Here is a 14,638-nt window from a genome sequence, read left to right as displayed (position 1 = left end):
ATCAATTTATTACAGTCATTTTCACCCATGTTTAAAGAAACACAAACACACAGTTTATTCAAACTTTTTATTTTTTAAGTCAAAAACAAACAAAACAGATACAGAGAATGAAGTAATCAGATTGATTTCTATACAGTGGCAATTTCTCTTAATTTAAATTCTCCTTTCCCCATAAACCCGACTCAGTTATAACTCAAACTCAAGAAAACCCTGTCTTTTCCATTTACACCCTCATGCACACACACTTGCATACTCTCTCTCACACACACAAAATTACTGGGAGCCAGGGTACAGAGAATTAACTGGATTTGTTTGAAACAACCATGAAATTGAAGGCAAACAAGGGCATTAAAGAGACAGTCAGAACTGCTCTCCCTAAAAGCAATCTAAGGCCTTAAATCTAAAGCTGAAATTTGCAAGAACAATGTCTTTTACAAGTCAACAAAACCACCTGCAACTACCACCATCCAGTTGGAAGTGAGTTGAGCGAACCACAGGCACCACTTGCTTTCAGGTTTATATAATAAAAAAAATAAATGTCTCTAACGCCCAAGTCAAATTAGTCTCTGTCACCCCCTACTGTTCAAGCATTAGATGACTAAGTCAGTATTAGCTGACGAAATTTAGGTTCACAAATGACCACAAGGTCAAAGGGCGTAATGACGCCAGATATGAAACAGTGCATATTCAAATGAAAAACCAAACTGCACCTTCTTCCCCCACCCCAAGCACTTTATCCAACACGCAAAGCTGACCTAAATGACAATAAAGCCAGCGCAAGAATAATAGTGTAAAATAAATGCTTTTCCTCAGTAATTCACACTAGAGATTCAGTTGTACTTTGCAAATATCAGAAAAACCAATTATACACTTGTTAGATTAAAGGGTTGAGTGCTAAGGACAGGGAAGGTCTCGTCAGATTTAGACCTAGGTGGTTTAAAAACGTTAACATGGTGCAGCTTATGCAAAGCCATGCTCTAACACCACTCTTAGGATAAAATAAAAATAAAACCAAAAAAGGTAACATCACACTCCTCTGTGTGCTCAGGGGTTACCTTTGTTTTTGCAGTTATTGAAATTGTAAATTACTGGGCAGATGCTGGTGAAGGATAAGGCTTGCATCTTTTGGGGACAATTGAATAGAAATTTGATGCCTTAAATCAAGCATCCATTCCCTCTCTGATTCCTACAGAAGAGGGCAATCACTACACAACACTTTTACCCATGTTATGGGCTGGCATACATTAGACTACAGTATTACAAGACATTTTTAATCTGCACAATGTGTGTCAGGTTCAACACGTTTCTAATAAACAGCCACTTTCAAATCACCTGTTTATTCAGAAATAACTTTATATGTGAACGCAAATTAGACAAAATCAACATTAATATTTAAACAGTTCTCAGTTCTGACATGGAAATATCAAAACTGGGAACAAGCGCTTATTTACACGGAGAAAGAAAAAAAATGCTATAAAATGTGAGAAAGGTCAGTTTCCACCCTTTCTATTTATGTTAGAGATTTTTCAAGGTTTCATTTGAAACTTTTCAGATACAATCCACTGTTTTCTTTTTGAAGGCTTTTGGCAATACTTTAGATTTCTTTTATATTCAACACTGAATTTTAGAGAAAAAAGTAAGGGAGATAGAAATGACAGAATGGAAAGTGGACTATGAATGAACATTCCCTTCCAAAAGCAGTCAACCTCCTGCATCTTTCCACCAATTTTGAGTTAGTTTTCCCTCTAAACTTAGAGTGCCCAAAAAGGTCTATACAAAGGCAGCCTTGTTTGGCTTATAGTTCAAACCTCTGATATAACAGATGCAACCACTGAAGCCCGTTTGGTGAGGCTATTTAAGAACAGTTCAAGAAGTCCAAAAGGGAAAAATGAAAAAGGAGGATGTCACATATGGGATCCCAGGTTCCTAAGCCTTCCCTGTACATCACAACAACCCCAGCTGAGTGGCTTTCCTTCAGTCTTTATCCCAGGGTCAGAGTGCCTATCAGGGAAGTAGCATGAACCTCTGGCACCAACTATCTTTAGTTATTTTCTTCATCGCTGTCATCAGGGCTGATGGCTGGGCTGTAGGTCGGTGAGGTGGGGCTGTAGCCGGGAGAAGTGGGGCTGTAGGTGGAGCCCTTGGGACTAGTTGGAGAGTAGGTAGGTGATGTAGGAGAGTATTTTGGAGAAGTTGGAGAATAAGTCGGAGAGGTGGGAGAATATTTGGGGCTGGTTGGTGTGTAGGTGGGAGAAGTTGGAGAGTAAGTAGGGGAAGTAGGGCTGTACTTAGGCGTAGTTGGAGAGTAGGTCGGAGAGGTGGGACTGTATTTAGGTGAAGTGGGGGAGTACTTCGGAGAAGTGGGGGAATATTTGGGGGATGTTGGGGTATATTCAGGAGAGCTGGGACTGTAAGAGGGGGAGGTGGGAGTGTATTTCGGAGAGGTGGGAGAATAGGATGGAGAGCTCGGGCTGTAAGAGGGCGAGCTCGGGGTGTAGGTGGGAGATTGCGGTGTGTAGCGCGGACTGGATGGAGAGTAGGATGGTGAAGTGGGAGAGTATGAAGGAGAGGTGGGTGAATAATTGGGGCTGGTTGGGGTGTAATTGGGAGAGGTGGGGGAGTAGGACGGTGAAGTGGGACTGTAAGATGGAGAGGTTGGGGAATAACTGGGTGAGGTGGGCGTGTAGTTGGGCGAAGTGGGGCTGTAGCTCGGAGATGTTGGGGAATAGGATGGGGAGGTTGGAGAGTAACTTGGAGAAGTGGGAGAGTAAGACGGGGAGGTTGGCGAATAAGACGGGGAGGTGGGGGAATAAGATGGAGACGTTGGGCTGTAGCTAGGGGATGTTGGTGAGTAGGATGGTGAAGTCGGAGAGTAAGAAGGTGAAGTCGGGGAGTAAGAAGGTGAAGTCGGAGAGTAAGAAGGTGAAGTCGGAGAGTAAGAAGGTGAAGTCGGAGAGTAGCTTGGAGATGTTGGAGAATAAGATGGCGAAGTTGGAGAGTAGGAGGGTGAGGTGGGCGAGTAGGACGGAGATGTGGGGCTGTAGTTCGGGCTGGTGGGAGAATAAGACGGTGAAGTTGGCGAGTACGATGGAGAGGTTGGTGAGTAGCCAGGGCTCTGAGGGGTGTATCCACCAGGAGAACGAGGCTCGTAGGCAGGAGAGGTTGGAGAGTAATTGGGAGACAATGCTCCTGAAGAAAAAAACAAAAATGTGCATAAGAGAACAGTTGGGTTTGCAACCAACTAATATTACCAAATAAATCTTCATTATTCTTAAAAACGGGACAAGATAAAATTGAAAAGTGGAGTAACCTGGTGAGGGAATATAAGGGCTAGCTGGTCCAGGTGATCCAGGAGAACCAGGAGTAGGGGACCAGGCAGGAGAATAGCCGGGTGAGAAGCCGCTGGCATCAGAGGCAGCACTGGGAGAGAAGCCTGCAGCACCTGGTGTCATTCCACTTCCTGTATAAAAAAAAGGGCATGAAATAGAGTCTGTAAACCCAAACGAGATAATGCACAGTAAATAAGGGCCGCTATAAAACAAAACCTAATGTAGCATTTCTTCACTCACCAACACTGGGAGACCAGGCACCATACGCAGGAGTGGCTCCTGTGTTCCAGGGTGTCATGGCTGGAGACATGCCACTCATAGGGCTGGGGGCGGAGCCAAAGAACATGCCTGTGGCTGGGATGGAAAAAGCTAAGTTTAATCAAAGGTTTACTGTGACGAGGGGGACGTGGTTCAGCAGAGTCTGCAACTGGAGAGGCGCCACATTTACATTTGGAGAAATGAGCATATGGCTTAATTTAAAGCTATAAAACAATTAATCCATACAATGAGTTTTACTTACGTCCAGCAACGCTGATCCCAGGGATGTTGGTGGGGATCTCCATGCCATACTTGCACTTCTCAGCATCCAAAAGCAGGTCAAAGCAGCCAGTGCCTGCAGGAGCCAGCTGTCCCAGCATGATATTCTCAGACACTCCCTTCATTGGGTCACATTCACCATGTGAAGAAGCTTCCATCAACACGTCCACCTATAAAATAGAGGGACACCATTAAACATCAAGTTCTTTACAAGACCATCTTTATTGCCATGTTAAAATAGAGCCAATTATTAAATCTTACCGTCTCTTCAAAAGAGCACTTCATGAGAGGTCCAGTGTCTTGCCTGTTGATACCGTGACGAGTGATGGCCATCAAGTGACCTCTGCAGGTCATTGTGTCACAAAGCAAGGCAAGATGGCGGTAGTTAACGTAAGAACCGTCAAAAGAGATGACATGGTACAACTCTCTTTCCAGTGCCTTACGCACGGCCTCAATACCAAGAACCTGCAGGCGAAGAGCATGTATTTGAATTTGACTTGAGTCACAACCTTTAGGCCTGGTTTCACAAATATATCTTAGATTAAGCCTGAAAATGCCTTAGTTCAATTAGGATATTTAAGTTCCTTTTATAAAAATGACTCAAAAAAACACCACTGATATGCATCTTGAGACAATTGCATTGACATTAAGATGCGTCAGTGCAAGTTGCTTTTCGTTAAACATGCATTTTAGGGGGACTATATGCTTAAGCTTAACCAGTGGGTTAGAACTATTAGACAATCCTTACAGTGAAAATTTCCACTATGTCGTTGGAGGTGGTCCTGACAGGGTCCACATCCTTTTCACTGAGAACCCTCATGAGACTGACTCCATCTGTTTCCAGGATCCATTCCTGTAGGGCTTTGAATTCTCCATCTTCTGTGATGATGATTTTCTTCTTGTTGTCGGTCTGTGGTAGATGCATGTACACCTACAGGCAGAGAGAGAAAGAAATTAAGCTCCAATCTCATGACCATCTGAAGTAATTTCACCATTTTATAATTCAGGCGGGTACCAATTAGAACTCCCCATTACGGTCTCCATTCACCCAAGCAAGTGTTCTGTACGTTTTTTATAAGCCTGCACTTCCCCACTTAAATACTGTTAGAGAGGGAAAGCTAAATACCTTGCTGATCTGCTCAATGCCTTGCAGGGTCATGTCTGTCAGCATGTTGGATTCAATGCAGCGAAGGAATACATCGTCATCCATCTTATCCACTACCTCCTCATCCTGGACAAAAGATCCAACATTTAGGACTTAATATCAAAAGAGAAGAGGCCAGTTGCGCGTACACACCAGCAAGTTCAAATTACAATAAATTTACCTCTTGGAATTTGTTCTCATCACTATTCATGATGCGGATTCGCAATACAAGTTTCTCAGCATTGTCATCATTGAAGATACAGTTTAGGTCATCACCAAATCCTAGGAGACAGGAAAGGATTGATATTCAAGTACCCCTCAAAGTCCATTCTGTTTGTCATTTAAGTGTTGTATATGCATGTACTTATTCAATTCTAATCTCAGGCCCACCTGCATTGATCTTCTCTGCAATTTGCTCCATGGTCAGCTTGCGGTCAGTCATGTGTTTGCGGTCAAGTTCGATACGCAGCAGCCAGGGTGAAATACGGGTCACGTCGAAGTCAGGCATCTCATAGTACACGTTGACCCATTCCTGATCCTCAGTCACCACTGTGTTCTGTGGGTTGGGGTCATAATAAATGGCCGTGTTGGCAGTGACCTTGCGCAGGGTTGTGTGCTCCAACCGACACAGGATATCTTTGGCCCTCTCTGCGTCACGGGCTGCTTGGCCCAGGAGAAAGACGGTCAGGGAGGGGGTCTTGGGTCGCTTTGAGATGTTGATAAGCTCTTTGAGACGGGGCACACCGAGAGTGACATTTTTGGCGGACACACCGGCGTAGTGGAATGTGTTCAGGGTCATCTGAGTAGCAGGCTCTCCCAGAGACTGAGCAGCCAGAGCACCTACCATCTCACCAGGGTGAGCCTGAAGAAAAGAGAAAGTGTCAATTCAGCCAATGCGCCCACTTAATAAATAAATAATGCTTATTAACTAATTGATAAGATGTCATTACTTAATTTTATCACTTATTCAGGTGAAGAGATTCAAATGAACTCAGCAAGTATTACTTACAATGGATTGGTTAAATTTGGTCTCAATCTCTCCCAGCAGCCAATCAAAAGCCTCTGTGCTAAGACGGAACTCCTCAGTCATTCTCTTAGAGCAGAGGGTGGAACGCAGGTGGATGTTGAACAGCAGAGTGGCATTCTCCTGGGCTTGCCTGCTTAACTGGTCCTCACCATTTACAATAACCAGCTTCTTACTCAACTCTTGAACTCCTACAAATAAAATCAGAAAATACACACTTGATCATTAGAAGGACACAGATGCACTGCTGAGTACAATTGTTAAGTGTGATGCCAATGTGACAAGCAAAAATAACTTGGCTTATGCCAGTGCTACCCCTAAACCCTTTACAGACCCTTTTATAAACCAGCGTTTAACCCACCTTCAACTACTCTAACTGGGTTAAGGTCAGTTGGTGTCCGAGGATTGATGCGGAAAATCTTCTGAGCATTCCAAATCATTCTCGCCAGATTGCACGGTAGTACCACCTATGGGAAACATTTCAGTTTAGGTCCATGAACATAAGATATTGATAATGCTTAAATATGTTGCTCAAGATGCATACCTTGCTGTCTCCTGTGGGGAAAATAGCCCTCAGGATCTCTCGGTCTTCCCTCATCTTTTCAAACTCTTTCTCTAGAGCACTCTGGACATGGGCATTGGTCATCACATCTTTCACCACATCTTCCTGCAGAGTGCGGCGAAGAGCTCGTTCGTTGGTGCAGTCAAACCTGAACCTGTGCAATTAAACAGAGGTGGAAAGTTAAATCAACGTTAAAATCACCAGTGTATCGGTTCTGAGCTGATAACGAAATGGCTTACTATCCATGTCCTTGCTGATTTGGATTAATAGCGCTTTAATTAGCTTGAACAACTGGTAATATTTTAACATTCTTGAAAACATTTAAGTGAACAGAGCACTCACTTCTTCTCAAAGGCTTTGTTGGATGGCTTAAGTGTGGCCATATTTTGGAACTCCACGGCCTCTCCTGCCAGCCCATCCTCTCCATATCGCAGCTGGACAACCTGGTTAATGGAGTTTCTGACTGTAGCATCATACTTTACCATAACCGACTCCATAGACTTGATCAGACGACGCTGAATATAACCTGAAAAGATTCATCAAATGCCATGAATACAATTTCAACCAAGACAAATCCGACAAACATTTGCATAACACATCTTAGTTGGATGAGAAATAATTATCCAATTTTAAATTCAGATTACATTTATGGTTTGCCACAAATAGCTGACAGTCATTGTGTTCATTACCTGTCTCAGCAGTTTTGACGGCTGTGTCGATCAAACCCTCTCTGCCTCCCATGGCGTGAAAGAAGAACTCAGTTGGTGTGAGACCGGCCAGATAGGAGTTTTCCACAAATCCTCTACTTTCTGGACCATAGTCATCTTTAATGAAGTGAGGGAGGGTGCGGTGTTTGAAACCGAAGGGGATTCGCTTACCCTCAACGTTCTGCTGCCCCACTACAGCAATAACCTAAAGGGGTGATGACAGAAGAAAAAAATTATAGAGATAGAGAGAGACACATTTTCAGGCTTACACTTAAAATTGAGGAGTCTTTGTATTAAATTTAAGAGCAACACCATCAACGGTCTTCTCTTACCTGAGAAATGTTAATTTTAGAGCCTTTTGAACCAGCCACCACCATGGATTTGAAATTGTTGTACTCTGACAGTGACTTCTGGGCAGAGGATCCAGTCTTGTCTCGAGCATCGTTCAGAATGCGGTTGACCTGGTTCTCAAAGGTCTGTCTCAGAGTGTTACCTGGGGTGGGCTCCAACTCATTGTTGTGGGCTTTCTCAATGACCTGTGAGAATTAAATCAAAACATGCATGACTGCGTTCATGTACGAGAGACTTATGAAAGCCTTGGTATTAGTAAGAATGCCAACTCACCTCTATCACATCCTGCTTGGCTTTCTTAATAGTGTTCTGAATGTCCTGATATGTAGCTTTATCAGCAATGGAGTCTCCAATACCAATAGAGTGACCTACAGCAGACAAGATGGTAAATACACCAAGAGTAGATTAAGCAAGTTATAGAATTTGCAGTTATAAAAACTGCTTTAATCCCGATTTATTTTACCTTCAATGAGCAGCCAGTTGTTGACGACAGTCTGGATGTTGGAATAGAAGAGTCGTGTGATGTCATGGCCCATCTCAAGGTATGAGATATGGACTAGGGAGCCAGCTGAGGTTCCCAGTGACTTCTTACACAGGATCCCCATGATCAGCTCACCGTTCTCCACAATTACCTGCAAAAAGAATTGGATAAGGAAAACTTATGAAAATTACTAATTTCTGCATGAAAGTTATGTCCAGGTTTGGGACTGCACTACTGCACCTTAGTGTCTCCAGGGGAGATGTGTTTATAAGGGCCGCTATCCTCTTCATCAGGGTGAGTGCTGTGTGTGCGGATTGCATTAATGTGCCCAGGGATGATCAGGCTGAAGATCTGTTTGCCTGTCCAGAGGGGTCGAGGCTTCAATATAGCCGGTTGGGGCACTTTGCCATCCCATGTCGAGAGAAACATAAGGAGGTTCATCACCTCACCCTAAAAAGCACACCAAAGGAAACAGAAGAGTGCAAAGCGCTTCATTAGCATGAATCTCATATACTCATACATCCTAAACAGCTCATTAAATTTGAAATTCGTCCCACCGCTTTGTAAACGCACCCTCTCTAAAAAGACATCTCTCTTGGTGAACTTGCGCACAGCTGTCAGTGTGTCCTGCACAATACCCATGACAGGTCTGTTGGACTGTGGTGTGACAATCATACGAGGCACCATGGCGAGCTCCTGGATCTCAGCACGGGTCTCCAGGGACTGCGGCAAGTGCAGGTTCATCTCATCTCCGTCAAAGTCAGCGTTATATGGGGTCGTGACACTGGAGGTAAAAGGGATTTTCACTTTAAAAAAATCCATCTTCACAAAACCAAACACCCTTATATTAGAAATGCTGCTAAATATGAGCATTAACTTTCTATAACGATTTGATTCAGCAATTATAATGGATGGTAGAGCATACCAACTCTATAAAGTACCTACCCAGTAGGGATGTTCATTTTGGGTTTTTTCCCTAACCGACAACCAAAGCTTGTTAACCGATCATTAACCGTTAACCGACAAGATTGTTAAATTCGAATGAATAGGAGTTTGTGACCCATTAAAAACAAAATCGGTTTTCCAGGGGTTTAGTTTTACATGCGCAAATAGCAGCATAAAGAACAGAACATGAGGGTTCATCACATCACGCACCTGCAGCGCTTCTGTGAATGGAGAAAAACACATTAAAATCATATATAAAATGAATACGCTAAGTGTTTTACTTTAACAGATTAACAAAACGAAAGTAAAAGTGCACCGTTTCAGTTCGTGATTGATCCGTTTTCTATTTTACAAAAGCATAATGTTTTTTCTGCGAACGTAAAGTAAACCCTTAACAGTTTCTCTTGCACTTATCTGTAGGATCATATAATAGCGGAAACTGCTTAATACTCCGTAATTTAAGTTAACAATTCAAGTGATCGTGCAGACGCCTAACGCCACTTTGCTTTGCATTAAATTAGTTTTGGCTTGAATTTTATAGCTTTTATTTGATGCTTGTTCTGTTCTGAATACTGTTACATTTGAAAAAAAATTTTTTTGGAATGAGGGGAACACTTTTTAGTGTTTATAAACATTTAGCTTTATTTGCTGGTATTGTACATTAATGTAATATTAAAATACAACTTTCCATTTTAAAGGTGTAGAATATTTAACCGTGCAGCAAACGTTGTCAATCTGGAAAAAGAAAATCACTTTTTAAACCATTTAAGGGAACGTATAAATCGGTCAAAATTCGTACTGCTGGTTAACCAGTTAATTATGAGCATCCCTACTACCCATGTATCAATAAACAACGTGATGGGACTTGATAAGCCTTATCTAGCATACCTGAGGTTAAGTCGAAATGTTGACCAAGGCAAGATTCGTACTCTATGGCCCATCATAGACATTTTGTGCAGTGTGGGCTGTCTGTTGAACACAATAATGTCCCCATCACACATGTGTCGTTCAACCTAGAAAGAAAAACAGGTTTTTAAATATCGTGCTCACTAAAACCACAAAGTAAGATTATACTCTAACATTAACCAAGGCAAGAGACTAACTTTGTATCCAATCTGAAGGTGAAGGTCACTTGGTTTAGGGTGGAATCGCAGGTCAATTCTGTCCCCATTGTCACGGATGATATATTTGGCTCCAGGGTACTGACTGTTACCTCTCCTCACAAGCTCTTGGAGTCTGTAAAGTTAAAGTGAAACAAAGAATAAAGAAAATAATTGAGAGCATAGGGTTACGTAGTCATTATGACAAAGAGTGTCAAACTATTTGTAAATGAGATGTGTAATTCATTAGAAAATAAGTATAATACCTGTCAATGTTAAATGGTGTGACGATCTCAGGGAAGGTCATGTTTGCAGCAATGGACCGGGGAACTCCCACCTGGTCGATCTGCAGGTTGGGGTCAGGCGTAATGACAGTTCGGGCAGAGAAGTCGACACGCTTCCCCATCAGATTACCTCTGACACGTCCTTCCTTACCCTTTAGCCTCTGCTTGATGGATTTTAGAGGGCGACCAGACTTTTGCATTGCCTGAGACAAGAGCATATGACAGTACAGTCTTCATTAAGTCCCTTCATAAACTTCAAAAGGCTATACCTCCAAAAGGCTATATATATAAATTAAATATCATATTTTGATTGGCTGCAACTGTTGAGTAGACAGACTTAAGGCTTGCATAAAGTAAATGCAAATAAAAAAATGCATAAAAGGTCAATTACATTGAATGCATACATTTGATAATAAAAATAGTAATTTAATTGTTCACATCTCAATTTATAACTAAATATATATATATATATATATATAATACAGTTAAGCATATTGTTGCTCATCATTAATACAGGCTTCTCCCAAATATTTGTATATCTAAGGTATAGTGTAAATCTTACCCTAGGTAGACCTGGCAGTTCATTGTCCACCATGGTGGCCACGTGGAACTGAAGCAGCTTGACATCCTCTGCTATAACATGCGCTGCAGCTCCACTCTGCTCATTTCGCTTCAGCTGGTTATTGATCTTCACAATGTCAGCCAATTTGTGTGTTAAATCATCCTAGGGGAAAAAGAACGAGCGTACAATTGAAAAATCTAACAGCCATCTGTACAAACCTCTGCAATACATCAGACTTTTTTTGCCCCACTGTTCAATAAGAAATGCTAACCTGATTTCTAGCAGAGCCCTGCATGACCACAGCCGGTCTCACAGCAAGAGGGGGCACAGGCAAAACTGTGACAATCATCCATTCAGGACGGGCATATTTGGGGTCCATGCCCAGGATCATATCCTCTTCATCTGAAATGCGTTTGAAGATCTCATGCACACGTTCAGGGCTGAGGAGAATCTTCTTCTCCTGAGAGTCTTCATTCACATGCTTCCACTCAGCATACAGCTCCAGGCCAGAGCGACGGATGCGTGGCTGGTATCTGCCACAACCTCCGTGACCCTTGAAATGTAAAGATTAGTTTTTAAACAAGCATGAAACCATCCAAAGTGAGTGTTAAAAGCAGAGGAGAGCATTTAAAAGGGGCATGTGTGATTGGAGAATAATCAGTTCTGTACCTTCTCTTTGGTGAGGTCTTCCTCAGTCTCTTGCTGCTCCACTCCAAACTTGTTGTCCATCTCCTCGCCACCCTCACAAATGTTTTTGCCTTTACAGAGGTCATAGACATGGGTCAAACGCTTCCGTGGCTGCCCCTTCGACTTGATCAAGATGTCTTTGATTTTTGGATTGTTCTGGATAAAAGCACATTAAAAAAGTTAATCATACAGTAAAGGAACATTGTAAAATAAAAATAAAAATGCTAACAAAAAGGCAAATTTAAAAAAACGGCATACCGCGTCCACAAGGAGCTTTGAACAGAAGAAACACACACAGCGGAGGACCTTCATGATCTTTGTGATGAAGCCAACATGAAAGACTGGTTTAGCCAGCTCAATGTGACCAAAATGACCAGGGCACTCAGTCATGTTACCTAAACAACAACAAGTAAATAAGCACACAATGCAGATCACACACACACACAAATGCTACACAACATAGGATTAAAAAAAATCTAATTTATGATTATATACCTGCACATGTCTGGCATCTGCCTGACCTCTCAATCACCCCTTGTCGGGGGTCCATGAGTCCCCCCAGTTTGGGGCGTCCTCCCTCTGTGGTCTCTGGGTACTTGATGCCCCCTTCAGTAACGGACATTCGTTTCTGAAAACAATAATGGAAACGGCATTAAAATGTCTTGATTTCTTGAGTGATGAAACATTAATAAAAACAAATAATATTCTCTAACGAAGTTTGGGAAATACAAGAACAAGAGCAACAGCAGTTTTACATTAAGCAATGATCTTGGTTGCAAAATGCATAATTCTTCAGAAAACAGCTTGAAATGTAAACGAAGCGGTTTAATAATTTCATAGTAGGTTTAACCACAAAATAGTGCCTGCTCAAATGCATTTATTGACAAATAGTTAGAGGAGTAACAAGGCTTAAAAGGTTATGAAAATAAATTATATTACTGAAAACGCCTCTCATTAGCATCACAGCTCTAAATGCAATTCTCCACATTTATTGTAAAACATAAGTGCACTTCATTGAGCTCTTTCATTAAATGAATCATGAATATTCACATATTTTATTGCCAATAAGGGAGACACAGGGAACAATGTGGAAACTTGGGAGTAACTTTGGGTCCAAAACGGTCAAATAAAGTAAACAAACTAAAAGCATTACAACGAGTTAAAACTAGAACTTCAAACAAGACGTTTCCGTGTCGTGTTGCTAATTGTTAAAGTAGGACTCTTGTGTAGTGTTTGTTCAACTTTCTAAACACATGCTCTTACTAGAGGCAGAAGTGGCTAGCCGGCTAAGTTAGCAAAACACAGGCTCACAGAAGACACTGTATGTTAATATTCATATTTAATAGGATTTTAGCACGATGATGATTTGAGTAATACAACAATACTCAAAGAAGTAAGAGAATACCCCTTCCAAAGAGCAAAACCTACAAGTTCATCTGGGCTGAGGACGCCGAATTGCACTCTCTTGATGAGGCGCAATGGGCATGCGCTGTCGCTGGAAGGCGGTCCGTGCATCCTGTCTATTCAAAGAGACGCGTCCTCCCCCGGCACGCCGCTTTGTAAGAAGGAACACCTCTGAAACGCCACCAAGACTCTCCTGGCACCCAATGGTGACCGGAACTTGTCCGATGGCGGTTTCCCAGTGACCACCGTGTCTTGCTACTCAATGTGCTTTTAAATTTGTGTTTATATACTAACTATAGTAGCGACCAACAATCCCCTTCCCTTTCCCCGATCTACACGCCAGTGCGCTCTAAGCGCATCTGAGAGAAGATTGCTCTCACACGTCTTTATATAGACTGTATGCTTTGCTACAGGTTTACACAGCCTGCTTGGCAGGGGCTGAACAGTCAGAGGGCGGGTTATGAATCGATGTTTCCGAGCGTTTATTGGCCGTGAGACTGCAGCATATGAATAATTCATATAATTTGACGCAGAACCAATGGAGATGTTCGCTTTTGATTCCTGCGAATCACATGTAGGTAGAGGTGGGACATAACGTATGAAGCGATTCCATAGGTCCGTATAAACCAAGGGCGGATCCGTGGATGCTCAACACATGAATATTATAGTGCATTCGGTAATAGAAAACATTATTGGTCAAAGGTTTTCTAAATATTCATGAGCAGAGAGTGTTTGACCAATTGCAATACACGGTTCACGGCGGTAAAATAACTTTCTTACTTCCCGCCTTCTTTACGAGCATTGCCGATTTTACCCGACTGATGTTTTTTCACCCTATGAGCAAAAATAAAAAAAACCTGTGCTGTTCCGTCCGTCTCGCTCTGGATCAGCTAAGAGCGCTGGAAAAGAAGCTCGTGTGAGAGGCCTGCACCTACCGTCGAGGATTAACACAATTATTTTTGTTTTAAATATGATTTTTATGTCATTCAAATTATTATCTTGCTCTTATTTTGACCATTTATTAATGTTTCCCAAACAATTTATTATGATTTTCCTCGATTTATTTGTGTTCTACGGGAAAATGCAAGAATCCACGAGGTCGAGTAAAAACAATGGCTGGACGACATGCGCTTTTCTCGGTATGATAAGCTGGAAATTCCGCTGAAAGCCTAAGTCTTCGGACAGTGCATTTTTAAATGAAAAAACACTCGAGAAACGTTGTAGATTTAAGCATTGGATGTATTTTAAACTATTTCGAGAATTTGTGCATTGTTGCACTTCACTATAAAATAAAATAATATAATTGTACATCTAGGCCATGCTGTTCAACAGAAAGCCGATAGCTTAAGTTTTCTTGTTACTAGTTTTCATATAAACAGGCGCAAGTCAATGATTCGTAAATTATTTAATTTGATAATTTGATTTAGTCATTTTTTCTCGCAGGTGTAAAGCGTAAGGAAGAAATTTTAGTAATGTAACGATGTTACCTAGCGACTGTTGTGAGCTTTTGCTAACGTTAGC

General features: G+C 41.9%; 1 protein-coding gene across 1 annotated transcript; it reads right to left on the bottom strand.

The window, feature by feature from the left end:
• Positions 1-53: 53 nt before the first annotated feature.
• On the bottom strand, positions 54-13,464 carry polr2a (RNA polymerase II subunit A). Its single transcript, XM_067430517.1, has 28 exons — positions 13,142-13,464; positions 12,209-12,341; positions 11,972-12,108; positions 11,696-11,869; positions 11,298-11,579; positions 11,027-11,188; positions 10,447-10,667; positions 10,184-10,316; positions 9,969-10,093; positions 8,709-8,919; positions 8,376-8,585; positions 8,118-8,286; positions 7,928-8,022; positions 7,636-7,839; positions 7,286-7,508; positions 6,939-7,122; positions 6,579-6,750; positions 6,396-6,501; positions 6,020-6,225; positions 5,401-5,872; positions 5,192-5,292; positions 4,993-5,097; positions 4,615-4,797; positions 4,128-4,331; positions 3,850-4,036; positions 3,570-3,683; positions 3,311-3,460; positions 54-3,189 (listed from the first exon to the last, which is right to left on the bottom strand). The coding sequence occupies exons 1-28, from the start codon at positions 13,226-13,228 to the stop codon at positions 2,042-2,044; spliced, it is 5,898 nt and encodes a 1,965-aa protein (XP_067286618.1). The 5' UTR covers positions 13,229-13,464; the 3' UTR covers positions 54-2,041.
• Positions 13,465-14,638: the final 1,174 nt, after the last annotated feature.

This window comes from Pseudorasbora parva, chromosome 21, assembly GCF_024679245.1.
Source record: "Pseudorasbora parva isolate DD20220531a chromosome 21, ASM2467924v1, whole genome shotgun sequence".
Taxonomy (NCBI): Eukaryota; Metazoa; Chordata; class Actinopteri; order Cypriniformes; family Gobionidae; genus Pseudorasbora; species Pseudorasbora parva.
This window is presented reverse-complemented; position numbering and strand designations above follow the sequence as displayed.